This window comes from Olea europaea, chromosome 1 (assembly GCF_002742605.1).
Source record: "Olea europaea var. sylvestris chromosome 1, O_europaea_v1, whole genome shotgun sequence".
Classification (NCBI taxonomy): domain Eukaryota; kingdom Viridiplantae; phylum Streptophyta; class Magnoliopsida; order Lamiales; family Oleaceae; genus Olea; species Olea europaea.
In genome coordinates this window covers 6,015,630-6,035,900 of record NC_036237.1, presented here as the reverse complement: position 1 = coordinate 6,035,900, position 20,271 = coordinate 6,015,630, and the positions used below count along the sequence as shown (strand labels likewise).

General features: G+C 31.9%; 1 protein-coding gene across 29 annotated transcripts; it reads left to right on the top strand.

Annotated features, from left to right (window-relative positions):
* Positions 1–5,514: 5,514 nt before the first annotated feature.
* LOC111384311 (geranylgeranyl transferase type-1 subunit beta-like) lies at positions 5,515–17,632 on the top strand. Of its 29 annotated transcripts, none has more exons than XM_023009133.1 (9): positions 6,617–6,690; positions 10,908–11,047; positions 13,942–13,997; positions 14,097–14,150; positions 14,313–14,358; positions 14,955–15,011; positions 16,087–16,130; positions 16,251–16,340; positions 17,390–17,632. In XM_023009133.1, exons 4-9 carry the CDS (start codon positions 14,109–14,111, stop codon positions 17,507–17,509), a joined length of 399 nt encoding a protein of 132 aa, XP_022864901.1. In that variant the 5' UTR covers positions 6,617–6,690; positions 10,908–11,047; positions 13,942–13,997; positions 14,097–14,108; the 3' UTR covers positions 17,510–17,632. The 29 variants fall into 29 exon arrangements, 7 of the variants coding, with proteins under 7 accessions (XP_022865096.1, XP_022864901.1, XP_022865035.1 ...); XM_023009267.1 differs by having other exon boundaries at positions 14,084–14,150; XM_023008945.1 differs by having other exon boundaries at positions 13,814–13,997.
* The last annotated feature ends 2,639 nt before the right edge of the window (positions 17,633–20,271 follow it).

Sequence of the window (20,271 nt, the reverse complement as noted above, 5' to 3'; positions counted from 1 at the left end):
GTGATCCAAAATATTGTGTATCATTAAAAGATAGAAATTTTAATGAAATTTTAGGACGACATTTTAAGTTTCATGGAAATGATATCATGCAATCGGGTGATTAAATTATGACTATAGAATATAGAGTTTTATATACATTTACCAATTCTAATTATGGGAATATTTATTTTAATAAACCATATATTGAAGTTCATAAAGAATGTAAAGATATTAGTAAAATAATAGAACCAAATAAACAAATAAACTTAATTCCAAAAAAATATGAATTTTGAAATAACATATTAAATGAGGGAGAATGTTCTAATAGTATTATATTTAAGGATGAAAAATTAATTAAAATATCAAAAAGTTTTAAAATACTCAATAAAAATCAGTTAGAAGAAATCAATAAAATAAAAGAAGTAAAATTATATAGGAATACTGGAAATATGAAAATAGAAGCCGAATATTATAATGGAAGAAAAAATATAAATGAACCAAATATATTAATAGATAACGAGCTAGTGAATGTCATATAACTTCGATTAGAAATAAATGTTTAATAACTCATAAAATTGAGTCATATAAGTATGTAAATTTTGATGGACATGTACATATTACAGATTTAGAAGTTAAGGTACCAATAAAAATAGGAGGAATAAATCTTTTAGTACCATATTATATATATAATAGTATGGATATAAACCCCCACATACTTTTAGGAATGGATTTTTTAAATGGATTAGAAGATTATAGTATAAAAAGAGAAGGATTATGTATTGTTCATAATGGACAAACTACATTATGTAAAAAGAATTAGATGAATAATGAGATAAGTTCTTCATTAGCTGTGTATATACAAATTACTATTGTGGAAACAAATATACCAACTTGTACTTTAATAAATACAGAAAGTGATATAACAGTATTTAAAAGTTTTTAAATAAAATCATGGAATAATAATAGTAATATAAAAATAACTGGAGTTACGGGAGAAAGTACTAAAATAATTAATAGTGCTGATAAATTTAGTATTATTATTGGATGTAAACAAGTAACAATAAATAAAATTTATAAATATGATAAATTAGAATGTGATTTATTATTAGAAAATGTCTTCATACAACAATTTCAATATTATAAACAAAATAATTATATGATAATACTATAAACACCTTGTGGACACTTATTAAAAATTCTTAGAGAATTTAAACCTCACAGAGTCCAGCCAGCTCAACGTGATGATAAATGAGAGAAAAAACCAATCATATATAATGAAATAAAAAATAAAATAATTTTATATAAAAAAGTTCTAAAAACAGGAATATAAATGAATATAGAAAAAATCACTGAATAACTAGAAAATGTTTATGATGAAAATCCATTATTATTTTGAAAATCACATCACCCAAAAGCCAAAATAGAATTAATAGAAAATGTTATAATAAGAGTCAGACCAATGATATATACTACAAAATATACACAAGAATTTAAAAATCAGATAAAAGAATTGTTAGAACAAAAATTTATTAGACCTAGTAATGGACCTCACATTAATCCAGCCTTTATGATTATGTAACATTCTGAACAAGTTAGAGAAAAAGTAAGGATGGTCGTAATTATAAATATTAAACAAATATACTAAATTTGATGGTTACTTTCTACCAAATGAAGGAGTGTTAATAAATCTTGCAAGAGAAAAATAATATTATTATAAATTTGATTGTAAATCAGGATTTTGACAAATAATAATGGAAGAAGATAGTATACAATATACTGCATTCAGCATACCTCAAGGAAAATATGAATGGTTAGTTATGTCATTTGGTCTAAAAAATGCACCACAAATATATCAAAGAAAGATGGATAATTTATTTAAAAAGTTTAATGAATTTCTAATTGTTTATATAGATGATATATTAATATGTTTTAATAGTAAAGAAGAACATAGAAATAATTTAATCCAATTTATTAGCGACTGTAAAAAAGAAGGAATTGTACTATCTAAAAAGAAATCTATAATAAAAAACAAGATATAGACTTTTTTGGATTATCAATAGATAAAAGAGGGATAAAATTACAGACTCATATATCCAAAAACATAGAAAGTTTTCCAAATAAATTAGAATCCAAAGAACAAATATAAAATTTTCTATGATGTTTAAATTATGCAGAAGAATTTATTGAAAATCTTTATAAGAAAAGACGTAAAAATCAAGTTTTACTTAAAAAACAAATACTAAAGGATGGAATGAAAAACATACAGAAATAGTTAAATCATTAAAAGAATAATGTAAAAATTTACCAAAATTAAGATTATCAGATGAAAAAGATAATTTGATTGTTAATACTGACGTCTCGGATAAATATTGGGCAGTAATATTAAAAACAAATCTAAATGAAATTTGTAGATATTCAAGTGGAACCTTTAACCAAACAGAAATAAATTATACTACTCATGAGAATGAATTATTAGCAATTATTAGAGGAATAAAGAAGTTCTTATTATTTTTATTATCTAAGAAATTTATTGTTGAAACTGATAATTCTCAAGTTGCAGGATTAGTCAGGAATAAACTACCGTCAGAACCCCAATACAGGAGGCTCCGTAAATGGCAAGCTTATTTAGCATTTTATAATTTTGATATAGTCCATATTAAAAGAGTTAATAATTTTCTTGCAGATTTTCTCAACCGAAACATTGAATTTGCTGATGGATAAAACCAATATCGTGGAATTATACCAATCTATCTTACATATACAACAAATGACAAACTTTCTTAGAGAAAAATCTGAAGATATAAACTCTGGAGCAACTTAGGTCTTGGAGATGTTCAACTCAAGTATAAAAATTCTGTCGAATATCACTACTGAGCATCATAAATATGCCATAGAACTCAGAAATCAAGTTGATGCTGTTGCAGCACAACTAAAATATATATTGTCAGAGACAGATATACCAAGAGCTAAAAAATGAGTTTTCCAAACTAATCCCAAATAGGGACAGCTAGAAGCAACAGTGGACCCAGACATGACAACATACCAACTGAAAATAAAGGAGATTCCATTTCAGTATCATCAACCAAAAAAGTTATGATACATGGAGATAGAAAAGATGTCAAAACAATCAGCATCATAGACTAAGAAGATAAAATCCATTTACATCCAAAAAGAAGAAAATATGTCGAAATAGTCAAAATTGCTTATGAAATAAAAATAAGTGATTCATATTTTATCTCTCCGAGAAATAATATTTATCCCAAAATAATAGCCATAGGAGGAGGAGACCCTTCGTTTTTAAAAACTATGGCAGATTATAGATTCATGGATTTCATATATCCATCAAAAGATTTGACTGGAATTTCGAAGTTTGATGATATATTCATAAAAGAAGTATCCAGATTTGCCAAGAGACGGAAAATATATTTGAAATTCTATTCAATAAGTCCAGAATATGATGGAGTTGTTTACTATCCAGTTGAACACATAATCTCAATTGGATGTGTTGCAGCCAATTTTCAAATTGTTGTTACAGAAAATAATAGAAAAGTTCCGATAGTAACAAAATCATGAATCAGACATAAAAGAGCGCTTGGAATTAAAGCCATTTACAACATTGCCAAAAAATTTTATGATAAAAAATCCTCATGCTTGTGCAAAAATGAAAATTGGATGCTAGTATCCAACGGAGGATATGGAAAATTAGAAATTTTAAAAGACTATATTACAAGATTCGATATACATCAATTTTCATGATGTCCTACCATTATAAAAGAATCATGCCAACTAAGAGAGCGCCCCAACTGCATGTGAAGAAATAAAAGAAGAGGACAATAATAGAGCACTTTTGACAAAGGTGTATGAAGAACAATAATACGGCAGCATATGAAGATGTAGGCCCAAGGAGGAAAATAATAGAGAGGCAAGTGTGCATTTGCTGGTGTACTCAATGATGTAATAGAGTCTCATAAACTTGTATAAATAGAGACATTGTCGTAGATAGAAATCATCTCATTTTATATTGAAATCTCGAGTTGTAAGCAATAGTTACTCAAAAAACTATTCCCAGTTTGAAAAATCAGTTTTTTTTAGAAATCCTTTTGTACCAAATAGAAGTCTTGTATAAATTATGATAGAAATAAAACTCCAATATTTTGATATTAATATGAGTTTTTAAACCTTTATTCCCATAGATTATTGAAGGATCTGATAAAAAGTTTATTTCTTATTTTAGCAAAAAGAAATTTTTCCTTTAACAGAAGTTTAGAATTTTATTCTTTAGAAGTTGATACAGTGAGATCAAGTAGCTGAAATAATAACAATTCCATGAAAGCAGGAGGCCGTTAAAGGAAACAGTTTACAGATTCAGAACTCGAAAGTCACTCGATTTTAAGAATAAAAGTCTAGATCAAACCTAAGGTAAAACTATTAAACTTTTGCTAAAATTAGAATGAATTTTTAAGATCTTAAAGAATCGTAGGGATTAATTGACGATTATTTGTATGAATAAATGTCAAGATATATAATTGAAGGATTATATAATCTATTGGAAAGAATGTTATAAAAAATAAAGAATATTATCTCTCAATTAGAAAATATAAATTTACCATTTGAAGAATATAGCCTTTTAATTGGAAAATATGAAATATATGTTGCAGATTATTCTTATTTAGGTCCCGTTTGGTAGGGATTTTGAGAATTGATTTTTTGACCGTTAGAAGAAAAGTGGGGTCCACATGTGAGAGAAGAAGTCAAAAATTACGGCTTGAATAGTAAAATAACGGTCAAAAAATTAATTTTTTGGGGCAAAAAAATTCCTACCAAACGGGGCCTTATTAGGCGCATGTTTGGTTCCCATTTTTTTCTCATTTTTTCCAAATTTTTTCTCCACAGTTGCGGGCCCCAGGGAGACAAAAGGACGGTCAACTGACAAATACAGAACTTGCCGAATTGTACACTATAAGGATGAATCTTGAATATTTGTTCTTGTCAAATCTACCCTTGAACTGATCTTGGGTGCTTTTAAAAAGAGGATGACAAGGATGTAATTACTAATTGTTTCTGAGGGCAAAATAATCAGTGGATTTTCAACGACTCTCTCTCTAGACAAAATCTGAACTTGCTGCATTTATTTATCAGAAGAATACTGTAGCAAAATGAGATTTAAAAAAAGAAGAGATTAGAATGGGGATCAAACAGGCACTAGATCATAGAATAAATTTATATTCAAATATTCAAAGTAGAAGATAAAATATTTAAAAGATTAAAATATATGTTGCAGTATAGAAAGAATGATTTTATTAAGGTAATATTGACCTTTCAATAAAAAGATACTGATGGGAGAAATAGCCCTCGTTTGAGCCTCATTCTTTTGAGAAGAATGAATTTTTGAATAGTGTATTGATGAGAAAAGTATGGTTATAAAATAAGGAAAAAATTTGAATTTTTGTGTAATATTATTTTATTGAAAAATGTGTGATTAAAATGACGTCAAAATACTGTTGAAAAATGATTTTTTTCCAAAATAATGGGGCTCCAACAAGGCATAGAAAAACCTCCCCTTCAGCGGCTTCCCTCAAAAAATACTGAGCTTTTGCCTTCAATTGAAGCAAGAAAATACCATCTGGATCTCGCCCAATTCAAGAAGTACGATATCCAAATTCCTCGAATATGGAGGAGTATGATCCAATCTGGAATGACGCACCAGATTCTCCTTCAAATTCATTGTCTTTCGATAGGGCTCGGCACATACGTTTTCTGGAGATGATGTACCAACTTTTGCCATCGCCATATCAAAGCCAAGAAATCAACCGTTTTACTCTCGCGTACTTCGTCATTGCTGGCCTCGATATCCTCGCTGCTCTTGATCGCGTAAGCTTCTTTTGAAATTTTATTCAATTTTGATCCATTTGGGATTATCATTTTCCGGGGATTCGAAGGTTTTGAAATTCAAATTCCATAAAATGTATGAGCGAATAAATAAGAAAGCTTTGTGTCTAACGTAAGCCAAAATATAGTAGAGAAGCTTCAGAACCGATGGATAATTTTCTCAAATTTCTGTGGACTAATAAAAATTTGTCTTTGGATCCAAAGCTTGTGGAATCTTTCCTTTAGATGTAAATTGTGTTTCTTTAGAGGCGAAACCAAATATTGGGGTTAGTTCTTGCAATTTATGTAGTCACTGGAAATTTTTATTGAACATTGAAGTAGTTTGTGTGTGCGTGTTTTTTTCTTTTGTTTTTCCCCCTTTTCTGCGTCCCTGTATAGTGTTTATTTATAGTTTAACTTTGGGTATGGATGCACAATTTATTGGGTTTAAAATGGAAGCTCCTATTCTTCAATTTTTGGGATGCCGGCCTCATTGATGGGAAAGGAAATGGACACCAGTTAATATTAAACCTTTCTTTCACAAGTTATGCCAGAAAACAAGTGGAAGGTAAAAAATTGGACGCCCTTCCCCCCTCAACCTTTTTTTCAAACAATAGAAGAGGAAGAAAGACGATGTAAAGGTTTGGCAATTTTATAGTATATTGAATTATGGAGAAAGGCTAATATTAGACATTAGTGATCTAACTAGGCAGTTGCTCTGAAGTTCTATGACATGCTTCCTGAACATGATTTTTTGTGTTCTCCAAATTGATAAAGAAGCAGTAATTCATTGAGTTTTGTCATTGCGAGCTCATCTAAAGAATAATGTTGAATTGGACACTGGTAAGGTTCTTTGTTTTTGCATACATGTTTACTTTTTGGGCAGATTTAAGGCTATAATTAGTATGGTGTATGTTTTGCCTAAAAATTTTGATTATATACAGGACAATATTATGGGTTCCATGGTTCTAGAAGTTCTCAATATCATTTGACCAATGAACAAGTTATGCACAAAATGATTTTGGCAGAAATCCTATTGAAATGTTGTAATATCCCGAAAATTTTCATAGAATAGAATTTAATTTTTTATGTTATATTTTAATGTTTTTTAAAAGTTAAGGACTAAAATGATATTCGGGTCATATATTTAGATATTGACCGAGTAATGATAAGTATATGAATATTAGGCTCGTTAGATAGGTCGTCGTTAATCATGCATATTAGGTTCGAGAAAATGTTAATTTGGATTAGCGGAGCCCAAGTTATCGAGGTTGAAAGATATGACCTTAAATTATATTTTAGTTGAGTATTTTAATGAATTTAAATATTTCAAGGGGTGGCACGTGTACAGAGCTTTTGGGTAGGATATCAATTGATTAAATAAACATTTTATAAAAAAAAAGGAGCTATTGGGCGGCCACGTGTTGGAGTTGTTGAGAGTTATGAATTAGTTTCTATTTTATTTTTTCATATTTTAGTGTAAATTTTCCTAGCATGCCAAGTGTCTCATATAGTGGTTGGTTGAGATATGTCATTTTGCATAATAGAGACGTGTGCATGAAACCTACCATTTTCTTCACAAAGTTCAATACCCTCATCCCCACTTTCTATAGGTTTTTATTATATAATATAAATTATGGAAGCAACAACTTTTCTATACCATATACATGCATGGTAAACATAGCAGAGGCAGAAAAAAAAAAGGGAACGTGAACATAATTCGAAAGTGTATAAATTAAACCCGGAAGAGGGTATTTCGTGTAAATTCACTTGAATAGTTTTGTAGGTATAAGCCTCCGACTTTCGACGATGGTTCTGACCCACTAACTGTTGAAGAGTGGATTAGAGGTCTAGAGTGCATCTTTTGACATATTGCTTGTACGGATGCATAGAAGGTGCTGTGTGTAGAATTCATGTTTATTGGAGTAGCTAGTCACTGGTGGGAATCTTTTCACGTACTAGGACAGAAGAGTAGCAACGTAACTTGGCTCTGATAACACACTGTAACGACCCCAAAAATTTATAAGTCGCTACCAAAAGTTTAAAACAAAATTTTATATTTTGCAAATCCTTTAATTACTTATGAATGAATAATAATTATCACTAAATTTCAACATTATATAATATATATTCTTCATTATAATTTCGTTAAAGACTTTACCCGCCAATTTTAATAAATTTACAATTAATAAATAATATTTCATATTAATTAGTGCGTACGTGAGATGTAATCAAATGTTCTATTTTCCCTCAAATTTTTTTTGCTAATTAAAACCACACCACTATAATTCCTCTAAAGTATCTCTTCCAACATTTTTGACCCGTGGTTTTATTTCATCTTAATTGATTTCCTGATGAGTAGTCAAGGTGGTCAGCTCAGGGAGAGTAAAAGTGGAGAACGAGTGTAATAAGTTAATCATTCCATCTTAGATTTCATTTATATTGCAATACACTAATGTATTATCACTAAATAAAATTTTGTTTCCACTAATGTAAGATAACACTTAAGGGAAATCAAACAATTTAATTCAAACCTTTAAATAAAAGCGCAATTTAAAAATATCCATGTAACAAATAAAATATATGATAATTCAATTAAAAATAAATGTCTATCGCAATAAAATTAAAAGAAATAAAGTTACGTGCTAAATTCTTTAGATTTTCATCCAGCGAAACAAGGCATAACACTCAATTGAATCGTCATGTTCCGACACGACCCGTTCTAACCTGTAAGGTGTAGAAAAAAATGGAAAGTACATGGGAATACTTAGTAGGGCATAAAAATTAATGGTGCAATCCCGAATTTTTTTTTAAAACACGTATCAAAAAATCATATTGTCTCATATCTTTAAAAATCGGTAAAACCTCATATCATATCATATCATTTGTATCGGAACAGCCATATCATTCATATCATAGCATGTCATATCATATCTTTAGCTTTCATGAGTACAATAATTCATTAACATGAAAAAAATAATTAAATGGGATAGAATACATTGCACCTCGATATACTACCTTGTTAACTTGCTTTAATTTTTGGAAGACAAAACAAAATTCACGTTCCAACAATTCCTTTTTCTGCCTCTGCTTGTGCCGTGCATGTATGTGTATGTGTGTGTGTGTGTGTGTGTGTGTATATATATATATATATATATATATAGAGGCAATTATACAAGAGTTGGTACATTGTGGGGAAACATGTGGGATGAGGGTGTAGAAAATGGTAGGTTGCATGCACACGTCTCTATCATGTAAGGTGACATATTTTAACCAACCACTTTATGGGACACTTGGCAAGCTAGAAAATTTTTGCACCAAAATATAAGAATAACGAAATAAAACAAATTGATAATTCCTCAGCAACCAATCCACAAGTGGCTGTCTCGTAACCTTTTTTTTTTTTTTTTTGTAAAATCTATTTTTAATTAAAAAAATCAATCACTATCCTACCAAAAAATCTTGCTCTATACACGTCAACCGTAAAATTTTTTGAATTCATTAAATAATCAACTAAAATATAATTTAAGGCCATATTTTTCGACCTCGATAACTTGGCCTCCGCTTAATCAGATTAACTTTTTCTCGAGCTAATATACATGATTAATTACAATCTATCCAACGAGCCCAATATTCATGTACTTATCATTATTCGGTCAATATCTAAATATTTGACCTAAATAAAATTGAAATTTACTATGTATTACTTTCGTTCCTAACTTTTCAAAATATTAAGATATAACATATAAAAATTTAATTCTATTATATGAAATTTTGGGATTTTACAATTTTGTTGTTGTCTTCCAAAAATTAAAGCAAGTTTACAAGGTAAGATAATGAGGCGCAGTTTATTCTATCCCGTTTAATTATTTTTTTCATGTTGATGAGTTATTATACTCGTGAAAGTAAAAGATATGAATAATGTGGCCATTTCGGTACAAATGATATGATATGAGCTATTACTGGTTCTAGAAGATATGATAATGGTATGATATTCTGACACATGTTTTAAAATTTTTTATTCGGGATTGCACCATTATTTTTATATCCTACTGAGTATATCCATGTACTCACCATTTTACCCACACCTCACAATTTAGAACGGGTCGTGTCGGAGCATGGTGATGCGCTTGAGTGGTTGTGCTTTGTTTCGCTGGACGAAAATCTAAAAAAAAAAAAAATTAGCACGTAACTTTATTTTTTTAAGTTTTATTGTAGTAGACATGTATTCATAATTAAATTCTTGTATATGTTTATTTGCGTGTGGATATGTTCAGATTCATTTTAAATAAAGATCGAATTAAATGTTATCTATTCTACCTATTTCACTGTTTGCGTATGGATATTATTTTTGATTTTGTCCTTATTGCCAAATCCATGTCAAAGATTTTTGTATTGTTCTGTGGCATCTATAGTCAAAAGTATACGCAAGTTTGATGTACTACCTCCCAGGATTTATGAAACATATGATCAAAGCATGATGCCTTTACTTGTCACATCACATTTTCCTTTGTCTTCTTTGGTATACACGTGTTATTATGCCAAATTGGAGATTTAAACATTGAGCAACTTTAGTAATTGAATCACAGTTCCCATGCATGTTTAATTAATGAGATCTACTACAAAGATATTAAATTGGGTGAATTTTGAAATTGTGTCCCGCTCATAGAAGAAAGAGGAAATAAATTATGCCATATTATCATGATTTCGCAAAAAGTGAGAAATAAAAAATTTGGTTAGTTAACGTTTTGTGCATACTGTTTTATTTTGTCTATAGAACTCTTCATAGCATTGCATTGATCGATCATTTTAATTGAAAATTTTCCAACAATAAGCAATTTACAAAATTTACTTGCCAATAATCCAACTTTATTTGAGTATTTCAAAGGATGTGCCAGTTTATGATGAATCATATGTGGATTAAAATAAAATTGACCATTTTATAAATAAATTTTGGTAGCAATTCAAATCTTTAAAATTTTGGTCGTTACAAATGCTGTATTTTCTTTCGTTGTGGTAGTTATTGAATGTTTTATTTTGTATTGATTTTCTACCTTCAGGTAGCAATCCCCAATGGAAGTCACCTGGCAAGCACGTACTGTGCCCTATCCATATTAAAGACAGTTGGCTATGATATATCACTCGATGACTCTAAATCTTTATTGAGATCAATGAGAAACCTTCAGCAGCCTGATGGGAGGTAAGGCACATAATGCTTCTTGTATTTGTTTTTATATCAAGTTGTTACTAAATTTAGAGTATGTCTTGAAGTCCTTAAAAGTTTCTTATAAGCACTCCCTGCATGTCTATAATTTAATGATCAAAGTCAAATGTTAATTTTAACCACATATTTTTTAGAGTCTACAACTACTACCCACTTATCAACCACTTAAGTAACTTGCAAGTTTATCCAAACAGGCAACTAGTCCATCAATTTAGTAGTTGGTTGTTGATTTACCTTCTCCCATTTCTAAGGAGAAACGGTTCCATTCATATATACATTATAGGGGAAGGGGCAAAGTGACTTCAGTCAAGAAGATATGAAGAATCTAGGCACCCTCCGCAACACTCTCACTTCCACTCTACTTAACATTTCTCCTCTTCTCTTCCTCTATAGATTCTATTTATAAAATTCTATTATAATTCTAACTCTGTATTTATCTGTATCTTGATCTACATCACATGTAACCACTGAATTCGTCATTGGCTTAATTTATCTCCAATTGCTGTTATGTCCTCTTGTTGGAATAGATTTTCGCTATTCAAAACAGTTTTTACACAAAAATATGTGTGGAAGTTTAAGCAGCTAGAGAGCGGACAATTATTTATTTAAATTTAGTCATCACCATGCCTTCACATGTTGATCAAATTTATATATAGATTTAATAAATGCACAATTTTCATAAATGGATGGCTCAAAGACTTGAACTTCTATATGTTGTGGTACCATATTGAACCAAATCATCTAAAAGCATAAAAGGACTTATTTATTTATTAAATTTAGGGTTTCACAATATGGAGAAGTGGGTAGTTATGTATATTGACGGCGATGATGGTTACTTTTTAGCTAAGCAAATGAGAGAGACCAAAAAGTGTCGCTAGTCTGAATTGCTTCCACTTCATAAAAATAAAGTATCTTAGGGGTAAATTTGAATTATAGTGAGACATATATAATTAAATCACGAGAAGTTTATGAGTGAATATCAGGGTAAGATAACTGGTGGCCAATGAGAGATTAAATTCTATTCTACAAAAAAGTGAACAATCTTTATTGAATTTCATGTCTAATACTGTTGGTCAATCTGATGCCCACGAATTTAGCTCTCATGATTTTTCTCTTCGTATTTGTTCTTGCTTTCCTTTAGAATGATGGGAAGTGGGTGTGAAAGGGAGAAGATGGATGTGGAAAATGGTGGAGAACCAGGATGCAGTTGTTCTTGGACTGTTTTTGGACTAGGAGCATGTTTGACAAAACATGTTTTGATAACTTCCTTTTTTCGTTACTTTTATGTAAAAAAAAGGTAATTATTTTGAAACTAACTCATTCCTTATGTTCAAAATAAGTAACTTATTTCCAGCATTGACCATTAAAAACTTTAGTTGTTTCAAAACTTACTAATGCACTTACGCTTTGTCAAACATGCTGTGGAATCAATGTTGATGGAGGAAGGTGTGTATAACATGGGTATGAAATGTGTATGCACAAGGGCACATGGTTTCAGATATAGTCATTTAACATTTTATTAGGGGGTGTTTTATTGCCATTTTTAGGTAAAAATGCATTTTATAATAGTAACTTGATGGGAAGTATATGGTTGAAAAATAAGGAATTTTTTTTTGATTTACGTGTAATATTATTTTAATAAAAAATGTCTGGTTAAAAAGAAGAGGGAGAAAAATGCGTTTTGAAAAAAATGGCTACCAAACGGGGGCTTAATTTACTTTGACTTCATTGCTGCCCTTCTAGTAATAATATAGTTATGCTGTTTTCAAGCAAAAGCTCTTGTGGTTCAACACGTATACTTTTCTGATCTAGTCTAATCAAATTATCTGCAAATCGAAGTTACTCAAAAGCTCCTCCATTAAATTTATAGCATAGATTATAAATTTTGTAATTTCCATAAGTACTTTATCCCCTGTGTATATGGATGCATGTAGGCTCGGTTATCACTTAGCAGTGCTTTATAAAAGGAGAAACTATGTTATATACGTTCAAGGTTTAATAGAAATAGAAAGAGACAAAGGAAAACAAAAAAAGTACTGGGATCACACCTAGGTGTCGTGACAACAGCCTGTTACAACTTCATACAACGAATATTTTCTAGGAAGCATAGAGTTCAGTTCGATGGAATTCAAATGATTTATTCAAAAGTAACATTCTGTTCTCAATCTTCCTTCACCCTTTTGTCCTTTTCATTTTCTCATGGTGTCATTATCTATCTCAATTTCTTAAAGAATGATATTCATTTGTTTCACTGTTATTTTTGGTCCCTGAAGGCTGAAACATGGCTGCTTTAAACAAAATTCTTCCTGTAACTTAGTTTTAAGAAATTACTCTTAGATCGACAAATGTTTACTGGAAAAGTGAGTCATTAATATTTTAAGCAATAACGTAGTTTTAAGAAAGTACTCTTTGATAAACAGCTTGTTACAACTTCAAAAATTTTTCTAGGAAGCACAGAGTTCCGTCCGATGGAATTTAAATATCTTGATTAATAGTAACCTTCTTTTCTCAATGTTCCTTCACCGTTTTATCCTTTTTCGTTTCTTCTTGGTGTAATTGTCTATCTCAGTTTCTTAAAGAATGATATTTATTTATTTCACTTTTATTTTTGGTACTTGAAGGCGGAAACACTTTAAACAAAATTCTTCTTGTAACTTAATTTTAAGAAATTACTCTTCGCTGGATAAATGTATTACTGGAAAAGTGAAAAATAAGTTATCAAATGTTTTTAGTATTTAATAGGTTGAAGGATGATATGGTGGTGGTTTTTACTCGATCCTTTTCTAAGAATGGCTCGAAAGACTGGACTCATAGAATTTATCTGAATGACTGATCTGGCCATCTTACTCATCGTATTTCATCTGTCCCAGTGTTATGCCCATTCATATTGGGGCAGAGATGGATCTCCAATCTGTATTTTGTGCAGGTAAGAGGATGCTTTACAATTATTGTTCTGAGTTTTAGTTGCTGTTGAATATGAATTAACCAAATATTTGATGCCGCGGCCATTTGTTCCATGTTGAAGAACTGAAGTGGCATGGACAGGGAAAAAGCTAAGGATTACAGAATAAGTTTCCAGGTATTTAATCTGCTATACATTCTTTTAGCCATCTTCTTTTGTTCTTCTTTGATGTAACTTGCAGTCTGTTCTTCTCTGTTATGGCATCTTTCTATTATTTTCCGATGTTTTCTTCCCAGAATAATAAATTTTAAGTTCTTCAATATTATATGTACTTTGCAGTCATATGATGGTGGTTTTGGGTTGATACGTGGTTCAGAATCTCACGGTGAGTGGATAGGAAATTCCGTATCTTTTTTGATCTGTATTGATAGTGTATTGCTTGTATGACCGTGTATCAACTGTCTCCATTTTCATCTATCTCATCGTCTAATTTGTTACCTGCACTCTTTCTTCAAAAATTCACCTGTTAAATGGTTTTACATGAACTGGTGGTGAAAGAAAGTCTCCTCTTTAAGTATGAGCTGAGATGCAATTTTCTGCTGGAATCAGCCTTAATTAATAACTTGATAGCCCCCCTGATAAAAGGGCAGGGCACAGTGAGCATTGAGGCAAACAAGGCAGCAACTAATTCAGCCCCAGTTAGTAGAGTAGGGGTATTTTGGGAAAGAGCCCTTTGTAAGGGAGGGGGAATAAATGTATTGGGGGGAGTTAAGGGAGTTCATTCACGCTCTTTTGGTTGAGTCATTGGGAGAGTCCAAGCCTCTCAAATGCCATGGAGCTGTCTCAATTTTATTCTTGGCATTCAATAAATCACAACTCATTTTTTTTGTGTCCAATCTTGTTTATATTGCAAACTCAGTGATTATTTCCAGTTATATAACTTCTGTTGGCAGTTTATAATCTCACTTCTGTGTTGATCAGGGCTGGCTCCTATCGAGAGCACTGCAGAATTGACCGGATCACAGAAATTCAGTTCAGGTACTTATCATAACTCTGTTCATAGATTAAACACTGTGTGTTCAGTAATATCAAGCTAAATTTTTGTTCGCTCAACAACAGAAGTTTATAGAAGAAGCTGGACATTCTACTGCTTATACCACAGTATATCATGGCTAACAACAATGAAGTAGCCAATTTAAAAGCCATTGATGTGGCCGCCACCACCAGAAACAGGAAAGGGAAATGAAAAAATATAGGAGAAAACACGTTTTAAATATTTAGGTTCTATATGCAATAAAAGACTAACTACCCTTTCTTTGCTGCCTGAGAACAGATGTGCCGAAGACAATATCTCATTATAATTATTAAGATAGGCCTTACCGAATTTTGATTCCATTGGTACTTGGTGAGAATCTGTGTCAACATCTAGTAAATAGACTAAATTTTATTTGGTGATCAATTTAATTATTGTTGCTATTATAAGGAGAAAAAGAACTAAAATTTCACCTGCTGGTAGAGACAATTACAAGAACCAACCTGCAGAATCCCTTTGACTAAAACAGAATCGCATTTCAATCCCACACAATTGGTCATTTAGTTTCTTGGTTCCTGTATAATTTTGTCTGCTTGAAACTAAGACACGTTACGAGTATAATCTGAGGGAAGTTGTGATAAACTGGACATGTGTCCCACTTTTGTTTTACTGCGGAATGTATTACATTGAACCATGAATATTAATCGATTTAGTGCAAATTGTTGCACTCATGGACGGTAATTCTTTTAGTGTCGCAGATAGTGCCAACTACTGTGCTGTTGCATCTCTCTGACTGATGGGATTTATTGATAAAGATATACTGTCCCAAAATGCATCTTCTTGCACCATAAACATGCCATTGCTTCTTTATTGGAGCTTACAGGTTTATTTTCTAATTTAGGTTAGAGGACAATGACTAAGCTTCACCTTAGTTCATGGAAAATGAAGGATATACAAGCTCCCTATGGACATTTATTCCATTAATCAATACCACCACAACTCACCCCTTTTCTCATGATATTGATGAGTCCAATGCTATATTTTTTGATGTGTGTTTTTCTCTGACGAGAGTGATTTCAGTCTCTGTCTGGTGCAGAGGCAGGCACAAGACGGTGGCTTTCAAGGTAGATCAAATAAGCCACCTGATACATGTTATGCTTTTTGGTATGGTGAATGATCCTTGCATATGCTCAGTTTATTCAATATGTTTGTCATGACTTTACAATGGAATTGTGCTTCTATAGGGTTGGAGGAGTTCTAAAGATCTTGGGACGACAAATTCCTTGATGAGGGAGGGAGGTTTGCATGGGTTTCTATTAACATGTCAGTCAGAGGTGCTTATGTTTCTCCTTTTTGCTTTGGTGGCTTATAAATGAAGAAAAACAATAGTGATATAGATTTCTATGGCATCATAAAATACTTTTAACATCCAAAAAATCTCATATGAGTAGAGAACACATGAACATGCACACAGACATGCAACTGCACAATATGAGAAATTGACCTTTGGAACCTTCTACTTCTTGAGGTCAAATAAACTATGCCAGGCTCTTGAGACTGAGCATAAGAGCCTTGAGCTAGGATGAATAGAGAAGTATGGAGTTTGAACTTGAGCACGATTTGAGCCTAATTCAAGCCCAAGCTGAAGGCTGAGAATATGAAAATAATTTTTCTCATCTTACTGGTAAACTAATAGATACATATTTATACATGTGTGATGCTACACGTACACTTTCCGTGAATATAATGTTTGACACCCCCCTCACATGGAGGGGGGCCCACACATGACCTCCCTCCATGTGGGGGGGGGGGGGGGGGGGGGGTGTTACCCATTATATACACGGAAAGTATACAAGTAGACTAATCCTTTACATATAGCACGCATTATTTTATAAATGGAAAATGAGTAATTGAATGTGATTGTACGTTTGCAAACTGCCACTATCAAGCTCAAGCTCAGCTTGGACTTGAATAAATTGGAGTTGAGCATAGCTTTTGCCATGCTCAGACAGCTTGCAAGCTTGCTTGACTCATAGACTGCCCTCAGATTGAGGTTCAATGTCCATGACTTACCTATTATTTAATTACTTTGTACTTTGAATGTGGTTGCTTGGATTAGTAAAGAAGCTATTTGTCTTCAGCCCCCCTCCCCTATATTGTTGTCCGCTTGTCCTTGTAAGACGTTTAGATAGAATGGTTCATTTACATGCAAGCTGTAGTGGCTCCTTTTTTTCTAGAAACAATCTCTGGATTGATGATTTCATTTTTTCAGTAAATTCCCAGGTTTGCTGCCGGATCTTTACCATTCTTATTATGGATTTTGTGCATTTAGTCTCTTGAAGGAACCTGATATCAATGCTCTGTGTTGAATTGGGTATAACAGCTGTTGCTGCAATTGGGCTCTGACTCGTACTTATCATTTTTCGCTGTTATAGTACAATTTGGATCTGGCCTCCATGCTACAGTATTGGAGAGTATGCTTTATATTTTCTACTATATTTGATCTGTATGTAACTCATTATTTGGCTATTTATGTATAAGTAACATTATTCTTTTGCGATATATGTATGATACAGCATTGTGAGACATTGAGCATAAAGTAATCATATGAAATCATTCATACTCTTGCAATGATTTAAATGACATTAGGCATATAAGCTCTGAGGCTATCTTCAGCGCTGCACCAAATTTTATATCAAATTAAAATTCATTTTCAACCATTACACCAAAATTTGTACCAAATGAATATTGTTTAGCCATTTTCTTTCCTTTTTTTATTCTTAATAATATATTTATTTGAAATATTATTTATGTAATTACTTTATAAATACATAAATTACTAAATAAATAATTACGTTAAATTACGGAAAAGATTAAATTTATTAAAAAATATAAAAAAAATATAGTACAATTAATAAAAATACTACAGCAATGAAAATATTAAATCATGCCATTTAAAAGTAGTGCAATGTATTTTGAATTAGGATATTACAATATTACAAAATCGAAATATTATTGCAATTTAATTCTCGAAATTCATAACGTTTTCTTTAAATAAAATTAGATTATCGTATGTATGTCGTCGTTTAATATATTTCGTTTTAACTTTAAGAAATAATCGTGTTTGTTATTTTTTTTTCTTCTTTTAATTAATTCATTAATTATTGTTTTTTATATTTTAAACTTATTTTAAATGCAAATAATATTATTAATAATTTATTGTATTAAAAAATATATAGCACAAATAATATAAATACCCTTAATCAATTTGTTTGGAAAAGGAAAAACGAGGGCAAAAATAATATTATACACTTTGCGCCATTTGCACCAAAATGGTGCAAAGTTTGGTATCACATTGGAGCAAATTTGCACCAAAATTTGGTGCATTTTGGTGAAATGTGTCGGAAAAAAAAATGGTTTAATGGGTCAACTTTGAGCCCAAATTTCAGTGGGACCCACCTTTTAAATAATACGGGACCTAGCATATTCACGTTCTACTCCGCGAGATGATTAACGTGATATATTTATTTATCGATAACCATTTAAAATTGAATGAAATATTAAGTGTTAAAGTAACCCACATAAACTAAGGATTATGGAAGAATTTGATTTATCAAACACTTATCCCACATATGAAAGTTAGAAAACTTTGGTGTGGTTTATAAGGTGGAAGTTTGGAATTGGGTTTGGGCCCCAAGGGATACCATAGTTTTTGGAAGGGGGAAGACCTATATCCTATTGGGTTCGGTCATAAACCCACACGCGCGCGTCGCCACCGCCGTCCGTCCGACTGGCCGACTCGGCTCGGCACGGCACGGCACGAGCACGAGCATGTGCCCGTGCCCGAGCCCGAGTCCGAGTCCGGTTTGGTGCGGGTCCGGGTCGACCTTTACACTATATTAACTTTTTGGACAAAATTTATTTTAAAATTTGGACCAAATTGTAAATAATCAAATTCTTGGGTACAAAATGAAATTTAAATTTTGGCTTATTCTGGGTGTTTTATTTTCTTTTTAACAGTCGACTGTTTCGAATGTTTACCGACCAAACAGTCGACTGTTTACTGACCAAACAGTCGACTGTTAACCGACTTAACAGACACGACTTTTAAGAACAGTATGTCTGTTCGGATTTTTGAGGCTTGTCTGAAAGGTGATGACTGTTCGAATGGCCACGAACAAGTCTATAAATAGCCAGCCTTTCTACCAGAAAATTTACACCATTTTCATTGCAAACTTTCTGTGCTTTGAATCTCATTTCCCTCTCTCTCGTTCTGATATTGTCTCGAAGTCAAAAAACACTTCGTTGAGTTCGTTGGAACTCCTACAGACTGCAGTGCTGCTTCCGTAGGAGACGAAAAATTCGTTTTATCCTGGGAAACGATTGTTGGACGCCTGTAGCACCATTGAAGGCAGCAAATTCGTTTTAAGGACACATCGTGAAATCGGTGGGCTCGAATTACAATTTCGGATCCTGTTGATCAATTCTTGCATTCAGGTAATTCTGTCGGATTGTTTTCGAAGCAGTGAATTCAAACTCTAGAAACAACAATCTTAAAACGAATTTGTGTTTTTTCAAATATTATTTGTTTCTGTTTCTACTCCTTATCGTTGATCTTCTGATTGCATTCAGAAATGGCAACTTCTGGTACCACACCCCCGAATACGACCGGGGAAAAACCAGAAAAGTTTAATGTGTCAGATTTCAAGCGTTGGCAACAAAAAATGCTTTTTTATCTGACGACATTAAATCTGGCTAAATTTCTCAAAGAAAACGCGCCTTCATATACCGAGCAAGACAGTGATGCTGAAAAATTGGCTGCGGTTGATGCATGGAAGCATTCTGATTTCTTATGCAGAAATTATATGCTTAATGGACTAGATAACACATTATATAATGTGTACTGCAATGCTAAGTCTGCAAAAGAACTGTGGGAATCTTTGGACACAAAGTACAAAATCGAAGATGCCGGCACGAAGAAATTCATTGTCGGTCGTTTTTTGGATTATAAAATGCTTGACAACAAGACTGTCATATCCCAAGTTCAAGAACTTCAGATCATACTTAGCGACATCCATGCCGAAGGAATGAAATTAAGTGAATCATTCCAAGTCCCTGCACTAATTGAGAAATTACCACCTTCATGGAAGGATTTCAAGAATTACCTCAAGCACAAGCGGAAGGAAATGAAACTTGAAGATATCATTGTCCGTTTGAGAATAGAAGAAGACAATCGCAAAACGGAAAAAAGGAATGGTGCATCTA

What these genes read in the sequence shown, in the direction of transcription:
- LOC111384311 (XM_023009133.1), top strand. Translation starts at nt 14,109, where the DNA reads ATGGACAGGGAAAAAGCTAAGGATTACAGAATAAGTTTCCAG. An exon ending in ACGTGGTTCAGAATCTCACG is followed by an intron (nt 14,359 to 14,954) that starts GTGAGTGGATAG and finishes TGTGTTGATCAG; the next exon opens with GGCTGGCTCCTATCGAGAGC. An exon ending in ATCACAGAAATTCAGTTCAG is followed by an intron (nt 15,012 to 16,086) that starts GTACTTATCATA and finishes GAGTGATTTCAG; the next exon opens with TCTCTGTCTGGTGCAGAGGC.